Genomic DNA, 12,042 nt, shown 5'->3' with positions numbered 1-12,042 from the left:
AGGCGCTGTGCCTTGCCTACAAGGGGCACGTTTCGGTGCCGTTAGTGCCTGGCCGGTGATGGTGGTGCCGGTGGTGGTGCCGGCCTCTCCTCACACGGTGACCGGCAGCCGCAGGCCGATGCAGGCCGCACGGTGCTTCCCTCCCCTCCAGGCTTCAGGCCCTGCTTCCTCCCCTCCGCCTCCGTCACGTGAAGCGAAGGCGGTCGCGTTGCTCAGCCGACCACCACGTGACCACCACGACTTACTCTCGCGAGATCTCGCGGCGCGCCGGGCCTTTGGCAGTTCGCCCCGCCCCTGCCCCCGGCTGAAGCGGAGAAGACGGCAGCGGCCGCGGCCCGAGGGACCCGCAGTGGCCGCTCCGCCATCCTTCCCTCTTCCCCCGGCCCGGCCAAACCCGGCCCGGGCCCCGCATCCCTGCCGAGGTGAGTACGGGCACTGATCGCAGCCCTCGCGCCCTTCCTGCTGCCGCCCGCCGGCCGCGTCCTTCCCGCTCTGAGGCAGTCTGGGCCTAGGCCTCGGCTTAGGCCTGAGCCAGGGCCTGTCCGCTGGCGCGGCCCCGGTCCGCTCCTCGGTGCTCCGGCTCGGGCCCACTGGAGCCAGGCTCGCCGTCGGCAGGCCCCGTGCCGGGCGGTTGCCTCTCGGTAGGGGCCAGCTGCCGAGCAGCAGGAGATCCGCCGGGCTAAACGTGAGGGCTGTGGCGGGTGGAGCCGGAGGGGAAACGGGGCTGCGCGGCCGTGTTGGAGATGTGGGTGATTCCGGAGCTGGTCAAGACCTCGCCGGTTCCCTGCAGTGAGCCAGGCGTGTGTCCTGTGCGCACACAGACACATGTGTGAGCCTTCTGCTTTAGGTGTTGCTGGGGAATAGCTGAGCGATCCGTACCGCGGGTGAGCGGCTGTCTTTAGTCAGACAGTGCGCTGTTGAAACTTGGAAGTGTTAAAAACATGATTTTCCGTGTTGTTTGTCAGTTTCACTTTCCTTACACCACGAGAGGTGCTTGTAAAGCAGTAAGCCTGTTGTTCTGATGCGGGGTGTGTGTTTGTTTCAGATGTCGGAAGACCTTGCTAAGCAGTTAGCTAGCTACAAAGCTCAGCTTCAGCAAGTTGAGGCTGCCTTGTCTGGGAATGCAGAAAATGAAGATTTGCTAAAGCTGAAGAAGGACTTACAGGTGAGAGCTGGAGGACAAGGGTAACTCAAACTTTTGAGGGTTTTTAGTAGGTGTTTCATCTTCCCTAAACATTTGCATTGCAACAAAACCACTGGGGTTTATTGCTTTCTTTTCACATAGTTTGATACAATTATGGTAGCTTTGACTTGAAAAAAATCCAGTGTGGCCTACTTTAAACCAGTCTTGTAGATTAGTAAACAAGAAGTACTAATTCTACAGCAAACTCTTCTGCTAAAAACATTACCCAGAATGGTGAAAGATATGCCAGTGCTGTCTCTGCTGTCTTTTTCTTTTTAAAAAGCATTTCTCAGTCATCACTTTTGTTGTTGTTGCTGTTTTTACTATGCTGAAGCCTGATGGTTGGGCTTAGCATTGTGCTTTTCTGCTTCTTTTTGAGTTGTCAAATCATTTGATCCAGGATGTGTTTGTTTATTACATGCATTTGCAGTGACAAAAGCTTCAGCTTTTGTAGTTCTGTATTCCTTGTACATCTAAGCCTTGATTGTGTTAAGCTTTCTAGATAAGAAGCCTTGATGGTGTTAAGCTTTCTAGATAAGAAAGGAAGAGAGTCATGTTCTTCATTTGGCACCTGCAGTTTCTGGAACATTCTAGGGCATAGTGCATTCTTAAGAGCTAAAAACCAATTCTGGTCCTTATGGTATTGTTTGATGACTGGAAGACCATGGCCTAACTTTAAATGAAGTAAGTGGTCTTTAAGCTTCTCATGCACATAAAGACACATTGGCATATTAAAAAGCCCAGCAACACTGCTGAAACTTGTCCTGAGAGTGCAAGAGTCTGCTTCATTTCTGTTGTGGACTGCTTTAGCCATCAGGTCTAAAAATATATGAAACTCCCCAGTAGGAGCTTCCGTAACCACTATTTGGGATGGAAATAGCAGCAGCAAAAATGATGCCTCAGCCGAAATAGGAGTAGTGCCTCCAATCAGTGATCTTTAGAACTCCTTTTAAATTCCAAAGGCTTTGTGCCTATGAGGTGCTTTATAGATCATCTGAATGTCCTTTGTTGTACACTGTTAAAAGCACGTGTATATGTTTATATTTCTAAAATGCACAGCAAAACCCATATGGGATGATATTTGCGATACCAACACGACCTCGGCTTTGATCTTCAGAGATCATTGATGTGAAAGGACAACTTGCAAACTTTTTTATAAAAGCTTTCTGCACAGAATGAACAGAAAGGGGAAGATCTTTACACTTTCGTCCCCAAAAGGTTTGCTATCCATATGTTCCACCTTGACAATGACAGATTGTTTTGCAGACTTAATATATGCCAACCAAATGATAATAAAACTGGTTTTGATGCTTTAGTGGCCCAACTAAACAGCCTTTTGTCTGTTCAAAAGAGATTGTTACTATGTAATTAACCATTCTTTACTGCTGTAAGTAATGATGCACTAGCGCATTTCACACCCTTGGCTTATTCCTGAGTAAGAAGATTAAAATAAATACTAGAAGACATTTTTATAAGTCTTAGCTTTTCATTTTCTGTTTTACTGAAGCATTTCTGGGCACCCAAGAGCCAAAATTACCTTTTGTATCTATGAGAATTGATGGCAGTTGTCCTCTTGTGTAATTGGAGATGATACCTGTGGGTGTTGTGTTCTGGAGTGCAGAGCTCTGTCTGGCTTTGCAAAGACCAGTTGGTCAGGAAAACTCTTGGCAAGCTCCAACTAGTGTTCACTGCAGGTCACACCTTCCCATCACGGGGGACGTGGCAGCAAGCCATGTTGAACCATGTGGCTCTGTGAGTTGCTGGGGCAGTCTGGCTCTTGCTCAGGGGTTTTCTCTGAAGGAGCTATTCTGTTAAAGACTTGAGAGCTTCAAATTCTTGTTTCTATCTTGTGTGCTCAGCACTATGATGTATGCATGGCAGGTGAAGTTTTTTACCAAAGTTTGCTGTTTATAGCCTGGTGTGTAAGTGACTTATAAAATAATGTTTGGGAGATGTTCCTGTAACTTCAAATTTGAGCTGTTCACTAAGCCACCTATGAATGTGGCAAGAATATACCAATTTTCATGTTACTGGTAGTCTGTAACTGAAACACTTTCAGGTGGCTTATGCCTGATCTGTTTGATCTGAGACAAGATAGCTGTGTCAAACCATGTCTTATGTGTTTGATCTGAGACAAGATAGCTTTGTCAAACCATGATGCTTCTTGGGTTCGTCGAATACAGCTATCTGAATGTGAGGGATAGGCTGGGATTTTACATTGGGAGGACAGGCTAATGCTGGAGGCTCTGCAGAATGCTCTCAAATTAGGTAACTTGATTGATAATCAAAATCTGGTTCAGCTGTAGCATTATGGCACATGGCAACCATAGCAGCAGAAGTCATTGTAAGCATGTTTCTGTGCTTAGTTGCTACTGATTGTGCTTACTGTTGTGCTTACTAACTAGCAGCTCCTCTAAAACAAAGAGAAGCGCTTTTGTTAGGAGGGTGTTGGAAATTCAGGCATTAACAGCTGCAATAGGAACAAACTGTTAGGCCATTCATGCCAGATGTATAGTTTATCGGATAAAAATGCATGTAAGCTAATAGAGACTTACTATTTGGGGGTTGCTTGTGAGCCTTTAGGTACTTGAAGCGTGAGGAACAGCTGCATCACTGTGTTTTCCTGAGCTAGTGTGTGAACGCCCATAGCTGAACTAGATGTGAAACTGGGAGGAAAGTTCAGGTTCCACTGAGCTTCAGTTGAACACTGCTTGTCTGTAACCCACTGTCACTCTCCTAACTAACAGTAAATATTTAAATTAGCAATGGTTCATGCTGAGAGAAACTCAAAAGAACTGAAGGATTTTTTCTTTTAAGGAATGCCGAGTTGCTTTGCCTTGTACAGAAAGTTTAAATGGCCATTTACCTGTCTCCGTTGACTTTTAACACAAAGGAAAACCAGTGGTCTTGATTGCATGGAATAAGAATATAATATTGACAGGAAGCTGGGGAGGGGCTTTTGTGTGCTCCTGTTATTTGTCTTGCTGGATAAGCAAGGGTTGGCTAGACCTGGAATCTTAAGGTCAGGGAATCTAGAGGAAAACCAAATACAGAATGATTTGAGGAAATCAGTTGCTTTAGCATTTAGAATCTTTTCTATAAATGAGAGGCCTTTGCAGAGCAGCAGTGTTGGAAAGGTGTTCTTCCACTCGGGCTCTGGGTGCTTCAGTTCAGCCAATCCATGTATTATTGAGTAACTTAAAAATGCTTCATCACTTAGAAATGCTGCAATTATACTTGTGGTTGCTGTGTGTTTTGGAGATTACTATATATAGGGTAGCTGGCCAGGCCCAAAGGGGAAAGGATGGAGGAAATGGGGAGCTGCAGAGAGGACAGAAGTGTTACAACCTTTCACATTTTGTCTCCAGAGCTCTGCCATGTGCTGTGTGATTTTTGTTTTGGTCAATAACCAAACATCCTGTGCAGCCATCATGTGTTCAGTCACACCATTGATTTTTTTGGGGGGATTTTAATTGAGTCTATCTAGCTCTGACTTTGTGCCTGTGGATACACAATTCACCTAGAAAGAAATGCTATAATAGGCTGCTGGTTGAAATTCTGGGGAGGGCAGTGGTAACTTCACTGCAACACAGTGAGGACCACACATCTTTTGATCTAACATTGGCAATGAGGGGGGGTTTAGTTAAATGAGTAAAAATCAAACCAAACTTAGTCCACTTTACATCAGCTAGAAATTGCATTCAGTAACTTCAGACCCACCAAATCAGTAAGATTGGGTAGAAATGTGCATGGTAACAGAGCCTGAAAAATTACTCTCTCTGGGTTTTTTGTCTTTTTTTTCTAGGAAGTCATAGAATTAACCAAAGATCTCCTTTCAACACAACCTTCGGAAACTCTTGCAAGTTCTGACAGCTCTGCTTCTGCCCTGCCCAGCCACTCCTGGAAGGTTGGGGATAGGTGTATGGCAATATGGAGTGAGGATGGACAGTAAGTGTAGAAAACTTCTCTAACAGTTACATGAAATAGTGCAATGGTAAGAGATTTTCATTCAGTTTGAACTGCCCCTATGGTGACTAACAGCAAAGAAAAAGTAGGAAATATATATGATACCAGGTATTCTTGTACTGTCTTTATTAAAGGTCAGTTTGTTAAATGAAAAGCAAAGAGATGGGGAGGGGTTATTCTCTAGAAATGCCCTGTTTATCACTAACCTTATAAAAGTAGGGTAGCTTCGGTAAATGGCCATTTGCTAATGTAATATATGGTGGACTCTCTTGAACTGACCTGTCAGGGCAAGCTTTCATAAAGGTTTTGGGATTTGCAATTCATAATTTGTGGTTACATTCATATATATGTAATTGATTGCTATAAAGAAAAATCCTTGCTGTAACTCAGTTCATGCCTCTGATTGGAAATGAATTTTTAATTGGAAATGCTGGGGTTTGGCTATGAAATAGCTATTTCTAATGTAAATCTAGAATTAATCAGTATTTTGGATCTGGTCTCCCATTGCATTAGTGTGTGAAGCTCTGGGAAGCCAAGCAGTAGATTTTGACTTCAGAATTTTTAAAATAACCATTCTAAAATTATCTTTCAGACTGCAAAATGTAAAACATAAATAACTGTTGCAGCTTGTTAAAAATCATTATTTATGCAGGACTGATATCTCAGTTATTAGCTCTTAGAAGTTCAATGAACGTTGGTCTAATAACAATGCAGTAACCGCACAGAGATTATATTATAGCTGTTTGTGTCTTGAGTAGAAAACAAACCTAAAAGTGAACAGGGTTTTTTGTCACAGATTATTAATGGGTAAAATGATTTTGTGTAATAACCAGAACTTTAAAATTGAATCCTGCCAATTTAGGTCACCATTAGGTCATTCTTGCCCTGATCACTGGGTTAGAGGCCTAGGGCCTAGGGAAGAATGTGCCAGAATGTCCACTGAAGTGGATCTGACTGGACTTAACTGTACTGCTTTTCCCCTTGCCCTGCTTCTGTTGCAGCTTTTTTTAAGTGACCAGTGTTTGCTGACGAGCCAGGGGTTAACAGTTTGTACCTCATGCAGTTTGGGTTTCCATGTATTTTCATCTAGCTCAACTCAAGATGATGTTGGCCCACTAACATTGCACAAGAAATTAATGTAGACAATGCTAACTGAATACTGTTTATTAAACGTCTCCTGTTATTCCCCTGTTTGCTTTAGATGTGTCCTTTTGCTTTTAATTTAGACTCAATTTAAATCTTTTTGGAAATGTCGCTTGTCTTTTTTTTCCTCTTCCCCATTATGAGGTCAGTTTGACAGAAATGATTCATCCAGATAAATATGACATGGGCTGATTTCTGCTCAAGTCTCAAAATTTCTATTGTAAATCAATAAGAACACTTTTAATTTTGTAAATGTTGAAGAGGAAATGTTTTGAAAGCTTCAGTTTTTCTTAATTCTTTTTCATATGGAGAAAAATGGAACCAAAGTTTTGCTCTGGTGAGCTGACATTTTCCAAAATCCCTTGGTGTATTCCCTGTCAGCTGTATTCTGTGCATGAGGTATTTTGTTGGGTCTTTTTCAATGCCATGGCCTGCCAGAGCTAGAACCAAATCAGGTATCTGATTAGATTGGCCCCAGCATTAATCATGTGTCTTTAACTGTCAGGCCATTCCATCTGGCTGCTAAAGGTCAAATACAGCAGATTCCAGTCTTGGTACTTGGGCTCCTTTGACCTTAAGGAAGTAATAATTGAATATCTCAAGAGTGGTTTGTGTTGGAAGGGACCTTAAAGCTCATCCAGTTCCAACCCCTACCATGGGCAGGGACACCTTCCACTAGAGCAGATAATCTCTTGGTTTGTGTATTGACCCTGAAAATGAAGGCTGATATTTGCAGATTCTTTACTTAATGACATTAGCTGTCTGACAGTGTAGGTGTTGAAGGGCTGAGTATTAAAGCTTTACTCACATGCTTACAGCCATGATATCTTTACAGGTGTTACGAAGCTGAGATTGAAGAAATAGATGAGGAGAATGGAACAGCTGCAGTCACATTTGCTGGATATGGCAATGCTGAAGTTACACCTCTGTTCAACCTCAAGCCTGTGGAAGAGGGAAGAAAAGCAAAAGAAGACAGTGGCAACAAACCCATGTCCAAGTGAGTAACACACAAGTGGAAGTCTGAACACTGCTTTGTTTGGTTCTGTCCCCACTAACTATAAAAAAATGCTACATCTCTTTAAATATCTTCATATGTTTACTTGAAAAGGATCTTAAATCAATCTAGCATATAAATGTTTGGTAGGTGTTTGTGGCTGGTATCATGGGTGTTATGTATCGTGGCAAGAGAACATGATGGGCTTTGTTTCTGCTCACACTATGCTATCTCAAGGTACCAAGTTAAGTGGTAGGTTAAAAGAAAGTTAGTATCTGTAACTGACAGCAGAGAGCCTGCAAGTTCCAGCCCAAGTCTAGTGCAGGCTGTGCTCAGAACTGGGATTTGCTTAACCACAAGAATACTTCCCAGTATGAAGGACTTTTGCCCCAGCCCTGCATTAGAATAGCTGTGTTGACCCCATCACTGGGAGATGTGCTTTACTCTGTGTTTGGCTGTGTCTAACACAGAAAGATGTTTTTAAGAGCTGAAACCAGTTTTGTGAGAAAAAGGCAGTATAATTTCAGTCTGCTGCAGGCCTTCCCTAAGAAATCGTTCTGAGGGGCATAGATCAGCTCCTTGAACTTCCTTATCTTTACTGAATGAACATTGTTCTTTTCCTTCAATCCTTGTCCAGTACTTGGTAGCATTAGAGTCCTGCAGACCTCCAGAAACGCTTGGACTCTTCAGTCAAATGGGCTATTGAAGTTTCCCAAACCCTCCGTGCCTCTGAAATGCAGAAATGCTGATAGGTGCATTTTCATTTTGAGAGATGAACAGCATCCTATCCCATGGTCATTGTCTTTGGAATGGTCTTATTCAGGTGGTGATTGTTGTTCTTATAGCCAAATACATAAAATAAGCAAGGTAGTGGTTATGCATGGAGACCTGGGTTTTTTTCTAGAAGTGGGGAGTATTTCCAAGCTGTTTTCTGTTATTTACTTACAGAGAACAGTTGTGCATGTCTGTCTCAGAGGGGTTTTAGCTTCTTACAGGCAAAGCCACAAATATATAATGTGTTTTTTCCTTCTTTCCAGAAAAGAGATGATAGCCCAGCAAAGAGAGTATAAAAAGAAGAAAGCTTTGAAAAAAGCTCAGAGAATTAAAGAACTTGAACAGGAACGAGAGGACCAGAAAGTCAAGTGGCAACAGTTTAACAACAGAGCCTACTCTAAAAACAAAAAAGGCCAGGTTAGTTTGGTTTTGTCAGTGTGGGAATAACAATGGGGCGTAAATTTCTGTGCAGTACATCAGGAGAGAAGGGAGGTGGTTTTTAAAGGGGGTTCACCTTTGGGATTCTGAAGTGTGTGGTTTTGTACACTTAAAAGGCCTGGGTTTGTACACTTAAAAGGCCTGGTCCTGTACTGGGTCATCTGAGGAGTGGTGTTCTGGAGAGGCTGAGCTTGCCCTTAGCTTGGGAAGCTGCTCACTGGCAGCTGCCAGGTTGTGTTTGCTGGCACTTAAGGGTCTTGAGGGCCTGTCAGAACCTCCAAGCCTGGCTTCATACTGTGCTTATGGGCTGGCAGACGCAGCACTAAGTAATCACCCTGGAACAGCAAGCATAGTGCAAGAAAGAGAGGGACTTCTGTAAGGGCATGTAGGGATAGCATAAGGAGTAATGGCTGTAAACTGACAGGGGAGACTGAGATGAGCTCTTAGGCAGAAGTTCTTCCCTGTGAGGGTGCTGAGGTCCTGTCACAGGTTGCCTAAAGAAGCTGTGGCTGCTCCATCCCTGGCAGTGCTCCCGGCCAGGTTGGACAGGTCTGGGAGCAGCCTGGTCTAGTGGAAGGTGTCCCTGCCTGTGGCAGGGGATTGGAACTGGATGAGCTTTAAGGTCCTTTCCAACCCAAACTAATCTGTGATTCTATGAGAAAAGATAGCGAGAACACTTTAAAGGCTTACTTAATTTTTATCATGGCTTGAGCAAGAACTACCAGCCATAATGGTAAAACTTCCATCTTCCTTGTAAGACAATCTCTAATAATTATTCATGAGAGGTGAATTTTACTCACTGTTGGCCTGACCCAAGGTCTTGACTGCCACGATCATGTACAGGACTTGGGTGCCAGAAAGCTCCCAGCTCTGTTGCTTGCTGATAATGTATCACAATGAACTATCTTCTAGAATGTGTGCCTAGCTGTAAAGTTGTTGTTTAGAGGGTTAGGATTGCGTGCTTGGGGTTTGTTTTTAAGTCACATTATTAGAAATGGTGTTTTCTTTCACCTGCAGGTGAAGAGGAGTATTTTTGCTTCCCCTGAGAGTGTAACTGGCAAGGTTGGAGTCGGAACATGTGGAATCGCAGACAAACCTATGACACAGTATCAAGATACCTCTAAATACAATGTCAGGCATTTAATGCCTCAGTAACGGGGAGTGGGGGGAAAGGTGGAACTTCATCTCTGCAGGGCTTTACACTTATCTTTTTATCATTATATTTTTCTAAAAGTAAATTATTTGTTGGCACATCACAAGTAGTCCGTTCTGTCACCATCACTTTGGCTTCAGCTGATATGAGCCTTAAATCTCCAGCTATTGATTTGATCCCCTCTACCATTAAACCTTTTGTAGCTGCATTAAAAGTACATTCTGCAGGTAAATGCTTTCATGAACTGCTGTTATGTGTCGCTCTGAAAGCAGTAGTTATCTGCAGCTTTGATACACGGAACCTTTTATTCATACCAGTATTGAGATTGTTTTTTCCTTAAGAGAAGTGGTAGGAAAATGGCACCCAACAGCCTCCCTTGTTCTTGCAGTCACAGCAATGAGCTCAGTGCTAGAGCTCCACAGCTCTGGGAGAGAGCTCTAAGCTGGGTTCCATCAGGGCTTGTGCATCCCATGGAATTGCTAAGGAACTGCTAAATTCACTGCCTTACAGTCCACTGAGGATCGGTTTGTACAGCTGTAAATGAGAGCAGGACAGGGCCAATAGGATCTTTATTACTAATGGTGATTCATGTGCTAGAAACAACAGATCTGATTTTAATTCCAGTTTGGATTCCCTGCACAAGGAGTTATGCAGAGGAAAGAGTTGGTTTTGTTTTTTTTTTTTAAGTACTCATCAAACGCTATAGGAGGTTAATGAAAGGTTATTGACATGTAACCAGAAAACCATAGGAAGGTGTTCAGACTCCAATTCCAAGAGAACTGTACTTTGGAAGAATACTCCCCTCCCTGAGGATCAGGGTGCTGGAGAACAGCCGTGGTCGTGCTACCTGCTTGTGCATCTCCTGGGTTTGCTGCTTGCTGACCTGGGATACAGCCTGCGCCTCCTCCATCCTGTCCCTTTGAACGGCAGCACAGCAGCTACGGCTGCGTAGAATCCACTTAGTGAGTTGTGAGCTAGTAAAGGTTAGTCTGAAGTATCTGTCCTTAACCGACTGGCCCTAGTGCTCATTGTGACTTCAGCTGTAGTACAGTGCTGCTCAGCCCCTTCCATTTTATTCAGGAAACACGTGTAAAAGCTCTTGCTTTCTTGTATTTTCTCTGTGATATGCTTTCCTCTGTTATTTGTCTCTCACGGTAGTGGTGCCATCTCTGAACCTGTAATGTGTTTAAAGGAGTTAATGGATAGCCCTGTACACAATGTAGATATTATTTTTGTAAAATCTAGGGCTGAGTTAATGGACACGAGTACATCAGCTGTTTCCTCCCCCTGTTAAAGAATTCAAAGGTGGTTCTTGTCCATTAACCCTGACCATTATTTCCCTGTATATTATGTTAATGTAGCTCATTTTGTAATTTGTTAACTAGATCAGGTCACGTCAGCAATCGTTGATGCACTGATTGGTGGAAATGTCCATCAGTTACCTGAGTCACAACTCAAGCTAAACTCTACAACTGGTAGTTTAGAATCCATACATAGAAAAAGGTTCTCCCTATAATGGGAGAAGGTGATTTTTATGAATACAAAGTGTGTTAATTTCAGTTTTGTATGTTTAACTTTTATTAAATAAAGTGTTTAAAATCTGCTGGACATATTTGGCAAAGTGGAATTGTATGTGGTGGTAGGGTGGCAAATAACCTGGGAAGTGTAAGTATGGAACCTGCTGGAGACAGTGCAATACTCAAAGGTGAACTGAAAGTACTTTGCACCCACTGCAAGATAGAGTAGGTGTTGTCTGATTCCTCATCTTTACTGCTACTGGGGAAGGGAATCTGCATAGAAAAGCTTTCAAGAGTAATCTGATTTGTTTAGAGGTGTGTACAGCATCTTGGAGAGACACATCCCAGCAGTGATGTGACATGACAAAGGTGAATAGCACTGACAGTTGTGATGTTACCCATCATCCCTCAGATGGCTTGATATACAGCATTACTGCACCCCCTTCCTTACCCAAAGACCATCCTGAAGTGAGAACTGAACCACAATGAAGTGGGTAGAGCTGAAGTTTTCTGAAAGCCTTTTCTTACCTCTTCCTGCTGTTTCTTTTAAAAAAAAGAAGGAAAAAACCTTTGGAAAAGGAGACTTAATCCATAGCCAACACACACTGCACATGCTCATCCTTTGATGTAGTGATGACAATACACAGTCTGTCACAGGCTGGACTTCCCCAGCCCTGAAGAGAAGTGAAGGCACAGGAAGAAGTTGGTGCAGGTGTACCAGCCTCTCTGGTGCTCATTTCAGTCCAGCTTAAACCCTGCCTTACCTGGAAGACCAGGACACAGAGATGCACCAGTATGGCTGGGATGGGCCAAGCTCCAGCAGATAGAATGTTTCGAAGACAACACCTATGAATTGGAAACGTAACTACTGCAT

General features: G+C 43.4%; 1 protein-coding gene across 1 annotated transcript; it reads left to right on the top strand.

Moving 5' to 3' along the window:
- Positions 1 to 284: 284 nt before the first annotated feature.
- Positions 285 to 11,261, top strand: SMNDC1 (survival motor neuron domain containing 1). Its single transcript, XM_034062314.1, has 6 exons — positions 285 to 422; positions 1,046 to 1,165; positions 4,989 to 5,131; positions 7,128 to 7,289; positions 8,324 to 8,477; positions 9,516 to 11,261. Exons 2-6 carry the CDS (start codon positions 1,046 to 1,048, stop codon positions 9,651 to 9,653), a joined length of 717 nt encoding a protein of 238 aa, XP_033918205.1. The 5' UTR covers positions 285 to 422; the 3' UTR covers positions 9,654 to 11,261.
- Positions 11,262 to 12,042: the final 781 nt, after the last annotated feature.

The sequence above is a fragment of the Melopsittacus undulatus genome, chromosome 4 (genome assembly GCF_012275295.1).
Source record: "Melopsittacus undulatus isolate bMelUnd1 chromosome 4, bMelUnd1.mat.Z, whole genome shotgun sequence".
NCBI lineage: Eukaryota > Metazoa > Chordata > Aves > Psittaciformes > Psittaculidae > Melopsittacus > Melopsittacus undulatus.
Note: the sequence above shows the minus strand (reverse complement) of the source record. Positions and strands in the feature narration are given on the sequence as shown.